The sequence below is a fragment of the Epinephelus fuscoguttatus genome, linkage group LG8, assembly GCF_011397635.1.
Source record: "Epinephelus fuscoguttatus linkage group LG8, E.fuscoguttatus.final_Chr_v1".
In the NCBI taxonomy this organism is placed as follows: domain Eukaryota; kingdom Metazoa; phylum Chordata; class Actinopteri; order Perciformes; family Serranidae; genus Epinephelus; species Epinephelus fuscoguttatus.
In genome coordinates, this window is record NC_064759.1 from 3,618,144 (window position 1) to 3,641,239 (window position 23,096).

At 42.9% G+C, this 23,096-nt stretch overlaps 1 protein-coding gene across 1 annotated transcript in view; it reads right to left on the minus strand.

Annotated features, from left to right (window-relative positions):
- The window catches only part of LOC125893451 (atrial natriuretic peptide receptor 1-like), a 79,668-nt gene extending 57,239 nt beyond the window's left edge, over positions 1 to 22,429 (minus strand). Inside the window, exons 1-4 of the mRNA XM_049584154.1 lie at positions 22,374 to 22,429; positions 21,149 to 21,336; positions 14,730 to 14,843; positions 2,713 to 2,848 (exon numbers count right to left, since the gene is read on the minus strand). Coding sequence (XP_049440111.1) covers positions 2,713 to 2,848; positions 14,730 to 14,843; positions 21,149 to 21,336; positions 22,374 to 22,404 — 469 coding nt within the window. The 5' untranslated portion in view covers positions 22,405 to 22,429. The remainder of the gene's footprint in view (positions 1 to 2,712; positions 2,849 to 14,729; positions 14,844 to 21,148; positions 21,337 to 22,373) is intronic.
- Positions 22,430 to 23,096: the final 667 nt, after the last annotated feature.

Below are 23,096 nucleotides of genomic sequence, written 5' to 3' on the forward strand. Positions count from 1 at the left end.
CTTTACATTTTGTTCTATGTGTGTCTGTAACTTACGTTGCTGCCTGTCTTGGAACGGATACGCTCGAAAAAGAGATTTTTAATCTCAAGGGTTAAATAGAATAAGCTCTTCCTTTTCATGCTGTGTCTGACTTATCAGTGCTATTTCTGTTTGTCAATGATGCTGCTCTGTTCTGTTCCCGGAGGGTCTTTGTTGTTACTCTCTCTGCCTCAGGCTTTCTTTGTAGGTGCATGGAAGGGCAGGGACGCCAAAGAACAGAGCCACACCGCCAAATAGAAATACATGAAAATAAAGTTTTCTTAGACAAAATTGGTCCTGACTGAAGTTGACTTTTATTATGAAGGACTCACAGGAACTGCAAATGCACTAACACTATTATTATATTAAAACATGTCTACAAACAACAACTTTTTCAAAGGCCACAGAACCTTTAAACTATTAGATTATTTTCTCAGTCTTACAGTCGTCTCTCCCTCAGGAGCCGAGCAGGACACACAGACAGCATAACTTTGAGTCTTCACGTACAATAACCTCTACAGCATCTCATAATGAGTTTGACCTCAGTGTCAGCAGCCAATTTATTCGAGTGGGTGTCACCGTTCTCAGGTGGTGAGGATTCATTTTGGAGTGCCGCTCTTCAGAGCAGCTTCTTCACGCTTTTTCAGATTTCATGTGAAAACCTGCAGCGTTAATTTAACTCTGAGTGTAAATGAATCTAAACTTCAACTTCCACTGAATCGATGGCAGATAAGGACGCTCAATGTGGAGTGGCTTGAAACACGGCTGTAGAGAATGAAACATCCAGCTGTTCCAAGACACCCTGCTGCTGCTCTCAAACCTCAGCTTCAAAACCAGCACAGTCACAGCAGGTATTTCACAGCTGACAGCTGATGGGAAACACCAGCTGCTGCATCACTAATGTGCAACATTTATACACATTTAAATGATTAAAGAGCAGCTTTTTTGCCTCATGCGAGTCAGTTTGAATTTACCTCCAACAGCACAGAGCAACGGCCTAATACAGAAACTGACAGCAGACGAGAAACATGCAAGATATTCGCTTTGTGTTTTTGCCACGATGGAAACACAACACACAGACGCAAGTTCAGAAATTCAGTCTTAAACGAACCATCTGACGGCTCAGTTCAGATCAATCTATATTAATGGTGTCGATGGATTTGCTAATTTTACAGAGCTTTTATGTGCAGTCCAACTTTGTGTTTATGCCCTTTGAAACAACGTCTCGAATGTCGAATTGTCACACCATCTAATTATATTTAACCCAGAGGACGTGACTTTGGTTTCAGAAGGAACAGTGAAGGTACAGAAAACGTTCATCAATACAGCAAATATAGTGGCTTTAAAGAAAGAATTTGAACCAAAATAAATTATAGCTGGTATTACCGCCTTATGGTTGCAAACCAGTCAAACTGCACATACAGTTTACATCCATGTCTTTGAAAACATGGATGCTTCACACACAGAAGATCTATACAATCAGCACAGTTTCAAGATTAGAGTCACCAATTCAGTATCTGACCAAATGTCTCCCCTTCTGTTCCTGAGATATGATGCTGAATTAAGGCCAGAAAACATTATGATGTTACGGTGAAGCTGACCTTTGACCTTTTGGATATCAAATGTCACCATGACCAAAATCTAATCAGTTCATCACTGAGCCCAAGTGGACGTTTGTGCCAAATTTGAAGAAATGATCTCAAAGTGGTCTTGAGATATCGTGTTCACGAGAATGGGACATATGTATGTGCAACCCAGTTTCACCCTGAAGCCGTTGAAATTCGGCACTTGGTCAGTGACTTCTGGCATCAGACGCCAACAAAAAAAGCTGTCCTTTCATATTGGCATGATACGTGGTCAGTCACCATCATAGTTTAATGGAGCCAGGCGGCGTCAGGAGGAAACGCGGGGGGACAACAATCGAAAGTTAAGGCAGCAGAAGTCCGAGTAGAGCTGGTGGGGGGGGGGTGGTGGATGGATCCAACAACCACCGACTTTCGGTGTTCGCTTCCCCTTACGCTGTAAAGTCAAACCTTTTTCTTTTTTCCTAAACCCAACCAGGTGTGTGTGTTGTTGAAGAAAAAAAAGTTGTGTTGTACCAATGTAGTGCTTTTATTTTGACAGACTGTATGCAAACTGTACATTTCCTGTGAAAACAGAAGTGTATTTTGAAAACAGACAATGCATGTAACAGGCTGAAGTTGACACGGCGTCCCAGAACATCAACAACCAACACACCCAGGGTACCTTGGACGTCATATGTGGACGTGGAAAGTCCATGACCAAACGTGGACATGTGACGAGGTGAGAGTGATAACGTGTTGGGTGATGGGGGACCGGAGGGTGGTTACCATGTTTCAGCAGCAACACCATCCCGCCACTTGGATGGCGTTACCAGCAGTATTAGCTAGATCCTATGCAACCCAGCTGGTGTTCAGTGCAGAGTGCCAGAGGCTAACGCTCGTGTTGATATGTGACGAGGTTGGCGTGTACAGACAGACAACCCAAAAACATAATGCCTTCAGCCATGGCTGTCACCGGTACAGACTCATAACGAACAAAAAAGAATTTAATTTTAAATTCAACCTTAAGAGATGAACACTACAAAAGAAGAAGAAGCAGACTTTCCCCTTCTGTGATAAAATGTCCACAAAAACCAATACAAATGTCACAAAAACAGTGAAATGTACTGACCGTGAAAGGTTCGATTCCACATCCTCTTGGTGACGACTTTCCCTGGAGGCCGACTGGCGGACATGGACATGGTCTCGTTCAGAGCGTGAGTGTAGAGCATCAGACCGTCATAAAACCCTCCGGCTATGATGTTCATCTGAACGAGGAAAGATCAGAGACACTGAGAAACAAACTAAAATCCTTTTTATTGTTGTTTTTTCTAATACTTCTCCCTTTCACTCTTCATCTCTGTGTAAAGTATTTATGTTTCTATTTGGCTTTAACCTTCTGTCTCCTCTAACTTTCCATCATTTTAAATGGCAAACACATGTGAGTTCACCACCTATCAAAACTGCAACATATTGTAGGTGTGCTACAGAGAGCATCATGGCAACAACGTCCCGCTCTGAGCAGCTCACTATGATGAGTGTAATTGAGCAGAACACGGTGAGTGTAGCCGTCTGCTGATGGAACAGGACTGACTCTGATTACATTTTAATTGCAATTGAAACTGGGACCATTAACAGCTGGTAATGATGTCACTCCAGTTCAACTGGAGGATCAAGCAGTCCACTCAAAACAAAGAGTCTCCATCTCTCAGAGTGAAATCAATGGCTGATTACCCATGATGCTCTCTGATACTGGCCTCTCATTAAATGGGAGATCTGGGTGTTTGAGTTGAGCAAAAACAAACACTTTATATGATTCATGTTCATGCGTCGCATGCTAATTATAATAAACTTTTCTAAACTCCAGATGACCTTTGACCTCTACAGACACTTCTCACCATCATCAGAGTCTTTTGCTCCACCTGGCAGAAGTTTTTTTCTCGCAATCATTTATTTTTGCTTTTTGGAAAGAGTTGCAAGCACTCTTCAATTTTCTGGTTGTCCTTGTTTGTCAGTGTTTTGCGCTGTCTCTCCGTCTCCAGCCTGCACTCTGGAGCATCCTCATTAAATGTAATCAGACAGGGGGAAGACAAAACCAGCGTGACTTGAATTTCCAGTTTTTAACCATTAACCACGGCTTCACGCTTTTTTCTCACAGCTCCAGGGCAAACAGAGGTTGATTTTAAACACTCTTTAGCCAGCTGGTTAGAGGAATTGAAGGCTCATCACTTGGCGCAGGTCACAGGGTCGGATCTGATCTTCAGGGAGTTCAGAGGAAAGATGATGGTTTGTGGGAATATCAGAAAACTCTGAGTGTCTTTTTATGGATGTTACATCACACTTAAAAGATAACCAGATTTTTTTCAACTGGTCCAGTATTGAGAGAGAGCGCTGCAGCCAGCGGCAGTGAAACAGGCTGCAGCGTAACCACTCAGGGCATGTTCACACCGTCAGTGTACGTCCAGTACAAGTGTTTGTTTTTGCCACTGACAGGATCATCATATCATTCTGTCTGACAACACTATGGATACAGAGATAGACCTCTTTGTTAAAGAATAAGATCTTTTTTGTTTCACCAGGAACAGCCCAGATATCGCCATTGTCAAACCCACCAGACTCCATTTAAATAAACAATGATTTTATCATCATAAAACGAACTTCATTTTAAGTCGACAGAAGCACAATACAATTCATAAACGCTGTCTTGGTTAGTCTTTCCACTGTTCCCACAATCACCAACTCTGGTTTGGTTGAATTAAACCCTTAATTCACCCAGTAACACATGAAAATATGCTGCCTCTACTCATGCTAAAATTACTGTTTATTTGAATGGAGTCTGGTGGACTTGGACATGGCGAATGCGGGCTGTTCCTGGGGAAATGAAAAGAATCTTATCATTAACAAAGAGGTCTGTCTCTGTATCCATAATGTTGTCAGACACTTAGAATAATATGATGATCCTGTCAGTGGCAAAAACAAACACTTGTACTGGACATACACTGACGGTGCGAACATGCCCTGAGTGGTTTTGTTGCAGCCTGTTTAACAGCTTGCTCTCTCTCAATACGGGACCAGTTTAAAAAATTCCTGTTCCCATTAGTCAGTTAGACACAAAAACATGGGAAAATATAGTCCAGGTTGATAAATACTGAAGTTGCCTTTTAAGTGTGATATAACATAAAAGCCATAAAAACATTGACATGTTTTTCTGTAAACATTTAATGGATGTAAAGGGTTAAACTGCAGTGAGCGACTGAGCCAATTATTCTGCCAAACCATCATCTTTCCTCTGAACTCCCTGAAGATCAGATCCGACCCTGTGACCTGCGCCTTCGATTCCTCTAACCAGCTGGCTAAAGAGTGTTTAAAATCAACCTCTGTTTGCCCTGGAGCTGTGAGAAAAAAGCGTGAAGCCGTGGTTAATGGTTAAAAACTGGAAATTACAGAAGTCACGCTGGTTTTGTCTTCCCCCTGTCTGATTACATTTAATGAGGATGCTCCAGAGTGCAGGCTGGAGACGGAGAGACAGCGCAAAACACTGACAAACAAGGACGACCAGAAAATTGAAGAGTGTTTCCAACTCTTTCCAAAAAGCAAAAATAAATGATTGCGAGAAAAAAACTGCCAGGTGGAGCAAAAGACTCTGATGATGGTGAGAAGTGTCTGTAGAGGTCAAAGGTCGTCTGGAGTTTAGAAAACGGTATTATAATAATCATGTGGCTGTTGGTTGTGTTTGCTGCCATCTGGTTGTTTCCTTTGATGGATCCTGTTTCTCCACAGAGATCAGTGAAGTGTCATCATATTATATCTGCGTGTGTGTGTGAGTGAGTGGGTGTGTGTGTAGTATCAAGCTCTGTGTACGTTAACTACATTACTGTCCCTCAGCTGTCTGTCTGCTGCTGATTAGCTGCCAGACAACCTGCCAACTTAACACACACACACACACACACACACACACACACACACACACACATATGGTGGCTGATAAGGGACAAATTGGAGTCCTATAATACATTTGAGCCGATTACAGCATTGAGGAAAGTTCCAGGTAGGGATGTTAGTTTCAATTAATTTTGCTTTCGACAGCCTGACGCCCAGTTTTTAAGAAAAAAAAAGTCAAAATGACATAAAATACAAGAGGCCTTTCATTTTTAGTCCGGCGCTGCACTGATTCAGTTAAACCTCTGAACCCTGAGCACACTGGTGCAAACTCTTTCAAAAAGAAAATATCCCACAAAATACAAAAATAGATGCAGAAAAGTTTTTTTGTTTTACAAACAGGGGAAAAAGAAAATGTTAGTGAAAAACTAATTTAGTTTTATTATTATTACATTTTAAAATTATGTTACAGAATAATTAGAATTTTTCAGCACTCTTTCCAGGCCATTTAATTTTAATGTTTCTTTATTTTTAAAGAAAGAAAGAAAGAAAATGTTTCTTTCCTTTTTTTAAACTAATGTTCTCATTTTTAATTTTCTAAATTTCTTGCTAATTTTTTGGGTCATTTCTTTTTTCACTGCTCATTGCCTTCTTCCCATGTTTTTAAAAGAAATCAAGTCTGTCACTCACATTAGGTACATTATGACTTCCTGTCTGTGTCTCTCAGCTCCAAGCACATTAGCTTCTATTAAGTCTTTAAAAACACAGATATAAAGTCTCATCAGTAATTCCCTAAAACAGCTGCTCACTGTAGTCTTTATGCATTGTCGGGGACTATTTTCAGCAACGATTAATCCATTCTCCAGGGAGTGTTTGCGGCAGCAGGACGGTGTGTGATATTTGAGCCAGAATAAACTACAGTTTGTGTGTGTTCATGTTAATGAAGGAACATGTCACTCTGTGACACAGTGTGACTCACTGATGTGTTTTTATCCGTTTTTGGACAACAGATCTTTTGACCTCTGTGCTTCTGTTTCTAAAATAAAAAGAGTTTATCTGAAATAACAACAACAACACAAACTGAGTAAATCAAACTGTTGGCATGTTAATGTGACACATAAGCAGAGAGGATGTTGTCTCTGTAATCTGTGGTGAACAAAAACAACAAATAAGCCAGTGCAGAGAATCTAATTTGGCCAATTTAACAGTGTGTGTGTCAACAGCACCGTGTCTTCAGTAATCTGCAAGTTCACTCCACCGTGTGATTACAAGCAGAGAGCAGAGTTTGTTGCTGGTAAACAGAAACACAGAGGAGTGAGGAATTTAATGAGGCCGATGTCAAGATATATAAAGGCTGGCGTACACTGACAGATATTTAAAAAAAGTTCATGCCTGGAAGCATCAACATCTGAGGTGTGTGTGTTTGTGTGAAATGTCTCACACATTACTGACAGTTTGTGTGTTTAAAGCTTGAAACAACACACTGAGGCCAGATGTGTAAACGATGCACACGCACAGAAAACATTCATGATGTGTAGACAAGCAGCTGCTGAGAATGTGTGCAGCTCACAGACACAGGCTGCAGACCACCTTGGTTTAAACTTCCACTGTCACTGAATCTGTGGCTTTTATTTATAGATACACAGACAAGAGAGTGAGATGGGGAGTTTGATATCACTCTGTTATTTGCATGCTGATTATGAAGCTACAGCAGGCAGCCAGTTAGCTTAGCTTAGCACAAAGACAGGAAACAAGGGGAAGCAGCTAGCCTGGCTCAAAATCAACCTGGCAGCATCTCTAAAGCTCATTCATTAGCACGCTATATCTATTTTTTAAAGTGTCAGGGCCCCCCCTGAGCTTCACCTGCAAAATGTCACCTGAATAAACAGCTACCAATCAGGAAGAGACTCATACCGACCACAAAGACACAGAAATACCTTAAAGAGACGCAAAACAACTACAGAGCAACACATTCTCACTGTGACCTCGTCACATGTCCACGTTTGGTCATGGACTTTCCACGTCCACATATGGCGTCCAAGGTACCCTGGTTGTGTTGGTTGTTGACGTTCTGGGACGCCGTGTCAACTTCAGCCTGTTACATGAATTGTCTGTTTTCAAAATACACTTCTGTTTTCACAGGAAATGTACAGTTTGCATACAGCCTCTTTCAAAATAAAAGCACCAGGTCTGTAGAACACTGGGAATCAACGTTTTTTACCTTCAACAACACACATGTGGTTGGGTTTAGGAGAAAAGAACAGGGTTTGGCTTTACAGTCTCACAGGAAGTGAACACTGGCCTCCCAGTTGAAAGTCAGTGGTTGTTGGACCCATCCACTCCTCCCACCAGCCCCACTCAGACTTCCACCACCTTAACTTTCATTGTTGTCCTGCAGTGTTTCCCCCTGATGCTGCCAGGCATGGTTAAATAATTACAGCCACTGGCCACGTATCATGCCAACCAGATGTTGCGCTAGACTTTTTCGTCGCCGGTCTTTTTGACCGACAGGGTCATAAAAATCCGGTCATAATCTATTTTTACCGGTCATTTTAATTTTTGTTTTTAAATGATAATACAAATATTCACAGACATTTAGTTTTCATTCGTTCGTTTTTAATAAATCCAACAAGCAAGTTATAAAGTGTGCATTATAGGGCCGTAACGGTACGCGTATTTGTGTAGAACCGTTTGGTATGCGACTTTCGGTTCGGCACGACCGTGTACCGAATTACCGTAAATCTCTGCCTTCTCTTTGTGCAGCGCATTCTAGCATTTTGACAACATGGCAAGTGAGCCTGACGAACCTGAAGACCCACCCGCAAACCTTAAGTTCTCTATTTGGGAACACTTTGGTTTCAGGGTAAAATACGAAGATGGAAATAAACAAGTGGACAAGACAAAAGCAGTGTGCCGACACTGCAGAACAGCGGTCGGGTATGTACTTGGAAACACGTCTAACATGCTAACGCATCTAAAGCGACACCACCTGAGATTGAACGTTAACCGGCACGACTAGAAAAAGCAATCTGGTGCAAACTACGATATCGTCGTTGTTTAAAAAGAAAGAGCGTTTCCCTGACCATCATGCTAAAGAAACAACCAACGCCATTGGAGTTGAGTAAAATTGTTTAAGCTGCACTTTAGATATAAGCATGTTCAGCTGCACTACACTTTTTATTTTAATTGAGTAAAACTGTTAAAGCAGAAATTTATATTTATATTTTTCATTCAAAAAATGTGTTAAAAAACAGCAGGATTTTATTTTTCACTTTTATATTTCTATTTTCATTCAAACAATGTGAAAAAGCAGGATTTTATATATATTTGTTTCATTCAAAAATTGATTAAAAAGAGTTAACTGCTGTGGTGGTATGTTTTAATAAGGTTACCAATACGTAAAACATATTTAATAGTTGTCTATTTTTTTCATTACTGTACTGAAAAAAACCGAACCGTGACTTGTGTACTGAGGTATGTACCGAACCGAGATTTTTGTGTACCATTACACCCCTAGTGCATTAATAAGGACATGAACGAAAAGATGAACAGACATCTACACACCGGTGCCATTAGGCTTCGCCCTGGACACACCGGACGGCAATAACGCCGGGCGTTATGTAGCCTAGTTATGCCTGAAGGCTCGGTGACACAACATTAAAATTGTAATGAAGTGATTAGGGTATGAAAAATGTCTTTAATTATGCACTGTTGTGTTATTTTAAATTATAAACATGGTATTTTCTCCTCACGTTCCTCAGTGCGTGCTGTTGTTATTTTATTTTGAAAATAAATCATTATGTCAACAACGCCAAAGACGGTGGATCTTTGACAACGCTACATGAAGCAGATGAATGACTTTTTCTCTGCAGTGTGAAAACGGCAGCCATTTAAACCACTGACTGTGCACTCCACCGTCAAGTGGGCAGGGGTGGTAATTGCAACCGGTCAAAATGACCGACGGCCTTCAGATTTTCTGGTCATTGTTGTAAAAAAAAACGGTCAGTGACCGAGAATATCCGGTTAACGTGACAGGACAGCTTTTTCGTCTGTGTCTGATGCCAGAAGTCACCGACCAAGCATCTGTGTTCGAGTGAGACTGGGTTGTACAAAGAGAAGCAAAACAACAACAAAAGATGCAAAACCACTACAACGTCTGTGCGCTACAGTGTAGGAGAAGTGGTGGGGCCTTTTGCATATGTGCCCAGGGGCTGATTTTATTCTAATCCATCCATGTGTGTCGCACTTTCTTGGCTTTGAGCAGTCGAGCAAGGTAACCTGAAACCAGGCCTGACACTGCAGCATGTTACTGCTCCTAGCCAAGAAATCAAACCATCCTTCCCTGAAAAAACGGCAGCATAGGCTGTTCGTGCAAGCAGCATATTACAGCCCAGACTTACATTTATCATTCGGCAGCAACCTCTAGTGGCCTTAGAAATTTAAGCCACTTACTCACCTGGGCTACCTAGGGGGTCAACCCAGTCTCACTTCAAAGCCGTTGACGTCCAACACTTGGTCAGTGACTTCCAGCGTCAGACAGTGACGAAAAAGTCGTCCTTTCACGTTGGCTTGATACGCTGTTATTGTTTAACAGCACCTGGCGGTCTCAGGGGGAAGCGTGGCAGGACAACAACAAAAGTTAAGTTGGCGGAGGTCCAAGTAGGGCAGGTGGGAAGGGTGGTGGATGGGTCTGGAAACCACCGACTTTCACCGGGGAGGTCTGTGTTCACTTCCTGTGAGACTGTAAAGCCAAACCCTGTTCTTTTTTCCTAAACCCAACCATGTGTATGTGTGTTGGCTAAATGTAAGCATGTGTAACAGGCAGAACTTGACACAGCGTCCCAGAACATCAGCAAGTGACCATCTAAAGTACCTTGCATGTCATATGTGGACAGTACTGGATAGTACTTTGAAATGCGGAGGTATAGTTAAATACCTGCTAAAGGCGTCTGACAGCAGCGCAAGAAAAGTGCACAGCTTTTCAGAACAGATAATTATCCACCATGTCTTGGAAAATACCAAGATACATGTTTATTTGACCTTTTTTGTAACACGATAAAATGTGTCAAACCTCAAAGGGAACACGAGGGAAACAAGAAGTGTCACCTCCTCTTCAGGGTTTTATAATTATTATTTTACACCATGTCATCTTCACTGCAGCAGCAGGTAGTGTTGTTGTGCTGAGCTGATCTGTGCCATTGTGACGCCCACTATATGTGGTCACAGGGTATTTTCTTAATTGTTTGTATGGGATTATTGACATGATTTATATCTACCTGTACCCTAAAATGGTCAGTGAAAGATGTTTTCTTTAAGAGTAGCTCCGTTGTCCTCTCATAACGCCAGGTGACCTGGAAGAGAGCAGCCACATCTCCGGTGTCTTATTTTGTTTTCCTGATTTTCAGGTTAGAAAGGTGCCCAACTTACTTAAGGTTATGTGTCATCAAGCACGTGCACGTTTTAGCAATGGTAAAACTTGTTATTTAAAGGGTGTAACAGCGGCGATGCTAAGTTGTTAGCAGCTAGGCTACTAGTAGCTCTGTAAACCCCTGTATTGTTATATCCATTTTGGCTTACCTGGCTTCATCATTGCGTTAGGTCATGTTATAATCTATTGTTTGAATGTGTAACCAAGCGGAATTATTTTGGTTCAGTGTATTTATGAAATTGTGTAAGGTTAATGGTGTTAAGTTCACTTCCTCTCCAGTGTCTGTAAATAATAACCAGCAGGGTTAGATAAGAAGAGTATTCTCAGAAACTAAGTTACAGCTTAAAGTGTGGTATGTCCAGATGAAACTACTGAGGGAAAGTATAGAAAAGTTGTTGTTTATTGATTATGTGTTTACATGTTGGCAACATAAATGATATGTATTTCTGTGAAAACGGGACAATGAATATGATTATACAAGTTATAACAAGATATTACAGATGCACTGTTTGAGAAATATGGTGAATAATGTAATATGGTGTAATAAATAACGCCAGACGACCTGGAAGAGAGCAGCCACATCTCCGGTGTCTTATTTTGTTTTCCTGATTTTCAGGGTCAAGGCTTTTCTAACTGCTACACTGGTGCTGTCCAGCGGTACCTGGAACACCATCATTAGTTTTGTCCTCTCTCTTTTGTTGCTTTCACCATCTTTGTCTCTTTCTGTGTGTGTGTGTGTGTCTGTGTGTGATGTTGACCTTTGTGCAGGATGAAGCGACAGGATAACGTCAGCAGACTTAATTAGCTTCTCTAAGCTGAACTGTCTCAGACAACACTAATTAAATTTGCATAATAATGTCTCTTCTCATAAATATATTGTTGATATCTTCTGTTAGACCCATTATGTTTAATAAGCTAATTTCCGTCCTTTATACTGAATCATATTTGTCCTCCACCAGCAGCAGAGCAGCCCGAGGATCAGGACGTTTGTCTGTCTGACACGTTCATCAAGTAATATTCATGGTTTCCAGAGGATGAACCCTAGTTTGTCAGGGTCGGCATGATATGCAGCCAGTTGCTGTTATTGTTTAACGGCGCTCGGTGCCATCAGGGAGAAACGCGGCAGGGCAACAAAGAAAGCTAAGTCGGTAGAGGTTTGCGTTGGGCGGCCAGGCAGGAGGGGTGGTGGATGCGTCCAGTAACCACCAACTTTCACCCAGGAGGCCCGTGTTCTCTTCTCGTAAGATTATAAAGCCAAACCCTGTTCTTTTTTCCTAAACCCAACCATGTTTGTTTGTTGTTCTGAAAGAGACTGCATGCAAACTGTAACAGGCGCCCAGTACGTCAACAACCAATGCACCTGGGATACCTTGGACTTTGTATCTCCATGTGGAAAGTCCATGACCAAACGTCGATATGTGACGAGGTTGGAGTGAGAACGTGTTGGTTTGTTAAACTCCTGACTTTTCCACTGATCATATAATCACCTGTGTTACTAACTAGCAAACCTTCTTTACTTGACTTTCCTCTGTTGAATTTCATTTCCAGTCTGCTGAAGCAAATGTGCAAGATGTGCACGACTGTTGAAAGCCTGATGTGCTCCAGTCACATGTGTGAGAGGACGACTCAATGTGTGAATGGTCTTTGAGGCTTTTAGGGTGCAGACAGTCCTCTCTGCAAGTAGATGTCATTTAGTATGAAGGGTTGTTTAGTACATGGAGAACAAAACACTGTACAATGGTTCAACCAGACTGACAGAGACAAAGATCCCGCTGAGCAGCAGCTGAATAAGAACAGAAGAAACCAGCAGTATTTGGCAAAAGAAACTGGAAGCTCAGCATCAAAACATGCGCAGAGTTAAATATGAACAGGTTCCTGTTTCACTGTCGAGTGCATACCAATGCCTCGAACAAGCTGAGTTAAAGCTCAGGTAGGCAGTTCTACTCTGGCTTCTATTATAAACTTTGAAGTATAAGTGGTCAGAGAGAAAACTAGACTTCTGCTCCTCCTCTCGGCTCTGTTTTCAGGCTTTAAGAATCTAGCCTGTGACAGGACACTTTCAGAAAGATGGTGTTCCTTTTGGCAGTTCCACCAGTGCAGGGGTTCATCCCAGTACCTGATCTCGCATCCACATTTCCCTCACCTGCGTCTCTTCATGGCGTCTTAGCTCCGCCCTCCAAAGACATGAGGGACACATGCGAAGATGAGACGCAAGGAGAGAAGAAACAGGGAAATATGCCTTTAAATGAGACGTCTTCTTCTCTGGAGTGTAACTTGAAGCGACATCGGTTTTTGATGGGCAGCTGATCACAGACGGATCAGGCTTTATTAACAGCTATAGAAACCTTTAATGGAGTTTGTGTCTGCACACACTAGGGCTGCAACGATTAGTCGAACAATTGATGACTAATTGACTATTAAAATAATCGGTAATTATTTTAGTAGTCGACTAATCGGTCATTTTTCATCGGAAAGTACTATAAACATACCCCAAATACTCTTATTGCAGCTTCTTACGTTCAAATACTGACAGCTTTACACACTCTCCTGTGACGGTGAACTAAAACCTTTTGGAGTGAGTATGAAACAAGACATTGATGACATAATTTTGGGGTTTGGGAGAGACAGACTGACATTTTTCAACATTTTAACACATTTTTCAATAAAATGATTAGTCGACTAATCGAAGAAATAATCGACAGATTAGTGGACAATGAAAATAATCGTTAGTTGCAGCCCTAGCACACACAGAATATGAGTGCTAGCGCAAAGATGCTCTTGAGACAGTTCAGCACATAACAGCAGGGTGTAAGATACAGGCAGGATCAGCGCACACGGGATGCCATAACCAAGTGACTGGCATAGTGTACAGGAACATCTGGGTTGGAAGTCTCATGGTCACGATGGAAGACACCTCCTAAGGTGGTGGAGAATGACCAAGCTAAGATCCTGTGGGACTCCCTGATCCACACTGACAAACTGTTGACGGCTAACCAACCAGGCATCGTGTTCATCGACAAACAACAGAAGAAGGCAGTCACGATAGATGACAGCAACATCAGGAAGGAGCTGGAAAAATACCAAGGCCTTAGAGAAGAGCTAGAAAAGATGTGCGGGGTAAAGGCAGCAGTGGTGCCAGTGGTAATGGGAGCACTGGGGGTTGTGACCCCCAAACTGGGGGAATGGCTCCACCAGAGTGCAGGTACAACATCTGAGGTCTTGGTCCAGAAGAGTGGTGGGTTTATATATCAATTACAAATCGGAAAAAATAAACTTTTGGAGGAGAATAGAGAATTTAATAGTGTGTTGACAGCTTCATTTCAGCTCTGTAGTTCCAAATAATCTTTATTATAGGGCTAAAATACGTTTTGTGGCTCGAGACAGATTTTGTTTTTATCGTTTTTTGGCTCTTCTGATTGTAAAGGTTGCTGGTCCCTGTTTTATGAGAACAAGAGGGCTTCTCTTTCATTCATTGCGACCTTAATGGTGTCTCTCCCAGCTTTATCTCCAACCTCTCAGTACCATTCACACCAGGACGTACTCTGAGGTCCTCGGGCAGCAGAGGCTGAAGGCTAAAGGGGACAGAACGTTTGCTGTCAGGGCCCCAAGGCTCTGAAACAGTCTGTCCGAGGAAATCAGGTTGGCAGAGTCAGTGATCTGTTTTCAGTCCCTTCTTAAAACAGACTTTTATCAGAGAGCCTTTCCTGATTTTACGAGAGTTTTAAGTTTAAACTGTCTTTTATTTCCTCAGTTTTTATACACTGAAGTGTTTTTATCAGTTCTTTTAAAAGTTGTTTTCATGCTCACTGTGTCCAAGTCACCAGCACACACACACTTCTCACCAGTGAGTCCTCGATGGTGTAGTTGAACATTTTCCTGGCATCTGTCTTCAGGTTGCGGACAAACTCTTTGTACTCGGGGTTCTGAGGCTCTCGGTACGTCAGGATCTTCACACTCTGAAAACAGGAAGAGAAGAATTTTTAAGATAACTTTTACTTTCCTGACGAACACGGACTGATCACCACGTACAGTAAATGTTGCTCTATCAGCTATAAGAAATATAGAGAAAAGACATGTAAACAGACTTAATGGAAATCTAAATTTGTAGAAAACATGTTTTCTCATGTTCTTTGATTGCACTTGGAAGGGAAACAGGAAGAGGAGCTGTTGCTCTGTGCTGCATAAACAAGTTCAGGCAGGTGCTGTGTTTGCAGCTGATATCACTAAGGTGTATGACATTATTGACCGGTGAAAAGTGCCAATGCACTCTGGGGTAGGCAGAGTCATCGGACCTGCTGGCAGCGGTCAAGGTCAAAGCTGCTGTTCAGATGTGGGTCTAAATTTGGCATCCTGTCAAAGAAGCTGCATCGGTTGTCCTGAGCTTGACACACTACATCTGATTAAATGAGCATCTTTAGTGTTGAATCGTTAATTTGACATCATTTTTGTCCCCGTGTCCGTCCCATATGTTCCTCTAAAGCCAGTAAATCAAGCCGTCTCCCTGTATGCTCAGAATGTCTCTATCTGAATTCCTTTCCTGTGAGAAAGCGGCTGAATGTTGCTCCACTCTTCAACCTGTTGTCTCTATAAACACACTGATGTTATTTGAGTGCAACTCCTGTGTTGTCTTTTGTCCCGGTGACCAGTGACCCTCATCACAGCCTGGCTCATCCTTCATCTTACTCAGTCTTTATTTACCAAAGACAGGCGAAGCTCCACCCTGCTGCTGCTGCTGCTGCTGCTGCTGCTGCTGCACGCTCATTCTGCTCCACCTGCAGAACGACTGCCAGCTACCTCCATTAGTGTGCTGAATATTTGTGTGACATTAGCAGCACCTGGAACTATATGTTCTTTCATCAGTCTTATCTGAACAGTAAAACTCGTCATCATCTTAATCTCATTTTAGAAATCAGCATTTCCAATGAGTCTGTTGTTTCAGCCCGTCCAGGAACATTCATTCACTCATTTTCCATAACCGCTTATCCTGTTAGGGGTCACAGGGGGTGGAGCCTATTCCAGCTGACACTGGGCGAGAGGCAGAGTTCACCCTGGACAGGTCACCAGACTGGCAGAATGGCAACGTTGCTGTAGTGTAACAGTGTTGTCATAATACTGGAATTTCTGTCTCTGTAGAATATATTGAAAAGTATCAACATTCAATACAAATAAATAAATACAACAAATTCTTTAACATGACAGCGATGACTTTTCTGAGAGCAGCAGAGTGACTGTAGTGAACATTAACAACAGGAGAGTGAAGAGTTCAGCTGGTACAGGTGTATCACTAACAGAAAATGAGTAATGAAACCACTTCAAATATTCAGAATCGATATGTATCAATAAATCAATATTTTTCTCAGTGTAAATCACAAAGTATTAGAGGCGTGCTTGTGTGATGGACTGTGTGTGCAATATAACAAGACTTTAGGAAGAAGTCTTCTCGAATAAAATGTTAAAACACGTGAAGCTTCAGGAGCGCCACCACTGCATGACAATTTCTCATCTCTCTGGAGATTCAGTTGTGTTGCCTGAGAAAAATTAGTTCTTTGATAGTTCTGATTGTGCATATGAAGTGTTTCTCCTGCAGTCTGTCACTCTACACAGAGCTGCAGGGAGAAAATTAAATACTTTATAGTCTAAAGAGAAAGAAAGAAAGAGATGGAGAGAGGGAGGTGGAGGAGAAAAACATCCAATGCATCATCTGCCCGACGTCGCTCTTTAACACCTCAGACAAACAGAATAGAAGCGCATAATAACTGCTCTGATGACTGAATGATGAATATGTGTGTGTGTGTGGAGGATGGTCAGTAGAGAATAAAACCAATTTCAAAAACTAAAGAGACGACGATGGAGATGTGAGAGGAAGCACTTCAGAGCAACCTGGGAAATCAGGTTCTGTGAGCGACTGACGTCAAACACTCAGAGGGGCTCCAGGTCGGTGTTTAACCCCTCACCCTCCACACTGAGCAACACACAGCTTCGGTGCTGCGTCTGACACTAAAGTTGACCTCTGACCTTCCTGTGGCAGCACGAAAAAGGAATTTTAATACTTTAACAGTCCCGGAGAAAAACAGGCTGAGTAACCACAGATAGACACGACTGCTGGAAGGTTTGTTAACTGCTGTTATATCGATGGTTTAATTCTTTAATTTACTAGATTCTGCCCCAAAATTTTGACCAGTGAAACTGTTCAGCAGTCGTGTATTTTGAGTAAAGATTATGTGCATGTGCACCACATTTCAAGTCAATTTAACGTGAGCGAGATGACAGAAAAGTGCTGTCAGCGTGAGCTTCAGTAAGATGGAGAACAATGGCGGGGTGAGTCATTTCTCAAGGGTTCGATCCATGCTGTCAGAGACATTGTGTTATATAATGGATGGATGATTCATCTTGTTCCTGATTTCAATGATAATAAGAAAAAAAACAACAAACAATTATTTCTGCTGTTAGACCAAAATCAAAACCTCCAAAATCACTGATGACCTTCGATGAAAAGAAATAATCAGAATTTATAAGTAACTAAAAGGAGACGTGAACATTTAATGACACTCCTGTCAAGTTCTGGAAAAGTTAGTGTCAAGGAGACCAAAGGAGCGCGCAGCATCGCACACAGACGCTGGTGCTGCGGAGAGTTTGCTCTCAGTTTAAATCTTAGGGCTCTAGTTTCCCGGCGCGGCGCAGGGTGGCAAACCCCGCGCAGAGCTAGTTTCGATCAGCGCAACCCGAGGCGCGCTCAGTTTGGTAGTTTGGCAGACCGAGGTGCGCTGAGATGGGTGTGGCGGCGCAGCAGGGGGAGGTGTCGACAGATCCAGGTTGGCGCAGTGACAGTTTTGTGCCAAAAGGCTTCGCCAAAGGTGCGCTAAAAGCTCGCCAGCTGAAACCAGGTCTACTGTCAGCGCAGGAGGAGCGCAGCCGGTGTAAGACGAAGTTTGGCTGACCGGCGGACAGTGCGCACGCCACCAAAACCTCACGGGCAGGTTTCCAGAATATCAGGCACATTAACGATGCAATAAATACCCACAAAACCACTATTCAATGCAACTATCTGCAATCAGCACATAAATGTATCTCTATATCGACTGTCCCGTCACATCTGATGTCAGATCAAAGGGGATTGGCACCGTTTGGCACGTTTGGCACGCGTAATGGAAACCCAACCTGATTTGATTAACACAGCTGCAAACTAATGAGTTCACATCCCTCTCAGCCAACCACAAACAGCCACAGCATCAGATAGGGAGTATATATTCAGCATCTGTCATCTTAGAAAGTCAAAAGAAAAGAAACAGAGTGAGACTGCAAGAGAGAAAGAGAGAGCGCCCGCGCACGAGAGAAACGCAACATTGATTTACAATTGTGGTGACCTCCTCCCAGGCTACCTTTGCATCATCAGCCCGTGGAGGTCTGCTCGCAGTTCTGTATATTCGGACACTGCGAGCAGACCTCCCGGACCAAAACATCAGTTTCCTCCTGGGAGAAGTTTGGCCGTCTGATGCTGCTGCTCTCTTCTGCCATGGCGAATTGAGTAAACTCTCATTACGCCTTTGCACGGCGCATTTAAGGGCGAGGAGAGGGGCTCATGTGATTGGTGTGATGTGTGTAAAACCCACTCCACGCCTCCTCTCCTCCCTCTTTCCGACTTGCGCGGGTAGGAGGGACGGAGGTGGGAAAGAGGAGTAGCTGCACCAGGGCGCACGGTGTGCCAAACTTACAAAATCCACCTGGCCACACCCAGTTGGCGAAGCGCAGGTGCGCTGCGCCCCCGCCTCGCCCGGTCTGTGAAACTAAAGGCCTTAATCTGAAAAATCACAACTAGGTCAGGACACCTTTAGTCAAAGAAAACTTTATTTCCATTTGCAGTGTTTTGGTGGTATGGCTCTGTTCTGGGGCCTCTCTGCCTAAGGTGGTGACAGCACACCTCTCTGCCGTTCCATGTGCAAACTCTGTCTAACAACAGTGAGCTTAATGATCTGTTGGCAGTTCCTGTCTGCAGTGTACAGACAACTTTCACTGGATCACTGTGGTACTGAAGAAAAACCTGATGACTCTCAGCGACTTCTGCAGCCTCTTTTTTTCTATGGACATTTATTCTGAATGTACATCAGAGATAATATCATCCGCTGAAAGTGTTAGTGACACTGAATGATATCAGAATGTGCTTCATGTCTGTGTGTTCACATTTCACTGAGTGCCATTTTTGACTCTAATTTACCTCCTGCAGTATTTTACCTCCCCTTCAACTCTCTGCTTCTGATAGCTGAATCAATTATGGATCCGGTTTGGCAGAATACCCTCAGTCACAGAAGTCAATTCATCTCTTACCTGTCCTCATTCTTTTTCATGAGAAAAAAAGCCATGTAGAAAACCTCTAGGCCCACGTGCTGCTCGTTGCTGTCACCAGCAGCAGATTATATCAGCGGTCCCTAATGAACACTAATAAACTTCCATTCTGTAATGACTATACTGAAAAGTTTTCCTGTTTATTTAAAGTTATCTCTGTTGACTGATAAGACGTCAGTGGGCTCCAGCAATTATTTCAATGTGTCAGATACACTCAGTCAACACTGATATCCGCTGCTCGCCTCATTCTCAAGTTGGAGCTGCAGGTTGTCAACATTCATTAGACTGACACTCAAAGCTGATTCTGCCTTCTCACAAAACAAACAGCCATTATTGACTTTAAGTTATTAAAGCTAAATGTTAGAGTTAACCTGGTCTGATGAGGGCTTCAAAGACATTCTGATTGGTACTAAGGGGCCCAAAGTGTGCCAAGAAAATCTCCCCCACACCATTACACCACCAGCAGCAGCAGCAGCAGCCTGAAGCGTTGATACAAGGCAGGATGGATCCATGCTTCCATCTGAATGTGGTTTTTCCAATCTTCTATTGTCCAGTTTTGGTGAGAAAACCCGTGTGAATTGTAGCCTCAGTTTCCTGTTGTTAGCTGACAGGAGTGGCACCTGGTGTGGTCTTCTGCTGCTGTAGCCCATCTGCTTCAAGGTTGGACAAGGTGTTGTTGCTTCAGAGATGCTCTTCTGCACACCTTGGTTGGAACCAGTGCTTATTTGACTTCCTGTTGCCTTTCTATCATCTTGAACCAGTCTGGCCATTCTCCTCTGACCTCTGGCATCAACAAGGCATTTTGGCTCACTGGATATTTTCTCTTTTTGGGACCATCCTCTGTAAACCCTAGAGATGGTTGTGCTGAAAATCCCAGTAAATACTCAGACCAGCCCGTCTGGCACCAACAACCATGCCACGTTCAAAGTCACTTCAATCACCTTTCTACATCATTCTCATGCTCCGTTTGAACTTCAGTAGCTCGTCTTCACCATGTCTACATGACTAAATGCTTTGAGCTGTTGCCACGTGATTGGCTGATTAGCTGCACTTTCACCTATGCCTAGTGTGCCCTGAGTGTGCCCGTGATCTGCTTGAGCAGAGTTCGAATGCACATGTGTGGCCAGACACGCTACTAAACTGTGTGTAGTGACGTGTTTTAAATCATAACGTTTTAGAGCAGATGCATGTGTTTGTGAAGTACTGAGGATACGAGTAGATAAATGAGACTTGGATTGTTCTTTTTGGATTCGGACTTGGACATGTAAAGCTGGTGACAGTTTTATGTGCTCTGGTGAAGTATTTCCACACAGCTCATTGTGGTTGAGCACTGGGATGAACAGCCAGGTTTCTTTCTGCTTCATGTTGCTTTCGCCCTCCACACTGCACGGTGTTAAAGTCATGCATGACAGCTATGACTTGTCACAACTCAGTCTGACATGGATGTAGTCAAAACCGGCGCTTGGTCAATGACTTTCAAAGTCAAACACTGCCGAAAAAGCTGTCCTTTAACTTTGGCATGGTAGCTGACTGGTCACTGTTATTCTTTAAAATGCATTTCCTGTGAAAACAGAAGTGTATTTTGAAAACAGACAATGCATGTAACAGACTGAAGTTGACACGGCGTCCCAGAACGTCAACAACCAACACACCCAGGGTACCTTGGACGTCATATGTGGACGTGGAAAGTCCATGACTAAACATTGATATGTGATGAGGTCGAAGTGAGGATGTGTTGCTTGTCAACAACAGCTAGCCACAACACGCCAGCTGCATGTCTGTCGATGTGTCGCCCCTGCTTCATTAACTAACCCTTCATTACTGCACTGTGCTAAAACAACAGATGAACAATTAGTCTATGATGACGCACAGTGGCGACTTGTGCTTTTGATGGCCCGCTTTTTTGTGAAACTCTTAGTACCTGAAAGGCCTCCTTGGCCACGGCGTCGTCCTCGTCTCCACGGGCCCACGGCTGCCCATGTGTGGAGTTCAGACTGTCCCCGAACACGTCGATGTAGAAGAAGACGAACTGCTCATGAGGGAGATCTGCCCGCCGAAACTCAACCATCAACCTTCTGAAGACGTCGGGAGAGCAGCAGAGAAACATCACTGTGAGAAAAAGGAGAGACGGGTTTCAGTCAGTCACAGTGACTCTAATTATATTGACTTTGGTGGGACAGAGAGACAGTGTTAGGTGAATGGTTACTTTTCCAACACGTGGATTGGCTAAAAACATCACATGACTGCACCATGTAACAAATAAATTCAAAGGTCAGAGGTGGAAGTCGAGTCAATCAGCTACACGTCCCAGAGATCACTGCTTTAAGAAGCTTCTCATCAGAGAGCTGTGGGGACGGCTGAAGTTAGAGCTTGACTCGGTGGATAAACTCAGCAGCTGGAGTTCAGAGTTTCGTTCTTGTTGTCTGTGAGAAAGTATTCTGAATATGCAAAAAAACACAACTGTGGTGTTAAAGGTCTGACTCGCTGCTTTAATTCGAGGGTTTATACATCGACATCAGAGGAACTGTGAGATTTTAGACATTTTTATATTTAGTCCCCAAGTTTAGAGAAGCAACTGATTAAACCGGTCAAGCAGATATCCGTGGGGATGGTAACATGAGACCTTTCTAAAAAGAGGTCAGAAAAGTTGGAGGGAAATATTCAGGCTATGCAAATTTATTAGAAAAGTAAAACTACGACCCAAACATTCACCGCAGTCTACAGACCCACTTCCTGCTTCAACTTTAACCTTTCTACTGTTTGGCTTTATGTTTGCTGTTATTGTTCTGATGCACGATGAAGAATTATCCTAGTGAGGATAAATATAATAAAACAGGATGAAGGTAAAGCTGGATTAAAAACATCACTAAAAAACAGAATCAAAACAAAGTGAGCTACGTTCACTGGCAGCTGTGACAAACTAGCTCCACTGTGTCTGAAAGGTTCAGGTGTACGGCTTAGATCATAATCTGCTCCATGCGTTTGTCTTGTGTCCTCATGACATGTTTATTATTCAGTGCAAAAACTTCTGAATATAAAGAAAACTTAAAAGATGACAAGCAGCAACTCCGAAAAAATCAGCAGCTTCAAGTAATGCGCACAAATACAACTAGAATACCGCCTCTTGGTTATATGCCATCACAAACCAGTCAAGTTTCTCTTCCAGTTTACATCCATGTCTGTAAAAACATGGACGCTTCCCACAAATCTTCCCCCCAACAGCACAGAAGATCAGTTTTAACGTGGACACCCAAGATTAGTGTCACCATTTCAATCAAGCTAGTCTCGCCACCAGACAATCAGAGATCTCCGCCTTCTGATAGTCTGGGGACACTCCATTCTAAAGTGTGTTTAACACACCGACGAAAACGGCCGGCAACAAAGCAACGCCTCTTGCACTTTTGAAAAGGACACGCCTTCTCGGAAATGTGCGCTCCCCCTTTTCTCGTCCACAAGGAAACAAACACACAGAGAGCTTGAAAATGGATGCCGAGAGATTTAACTCTGTTTTATCAAACGTGTGCTCATCTGTGAAGAAAATATTTTTTTTTCCAGCAGATGTCTTAGTTACAACATAATTGAGCTAACTGGAGTAGTTTCATGTCGTATCCGACAACGGGAGGCTTTGAACAGATGACGTCCTGATGTTAGCTTTGCTGCTGCTGTTAGCTGTCCCTGTCAGCTGCAGCCACTGATGCTTTCTAGACATCGTGATTTCCCAAAACTGAATAAATACCACACATAGCAACACAAAACTGCTTTGCTAGCTCAATCATGTTGTAACTAAGATATCCGCTGGAAAAGATATTTTTTTCACGGACCGTTTAATGAGTTATTACCTATTACAGACACCGCTAACGGCTAACAGG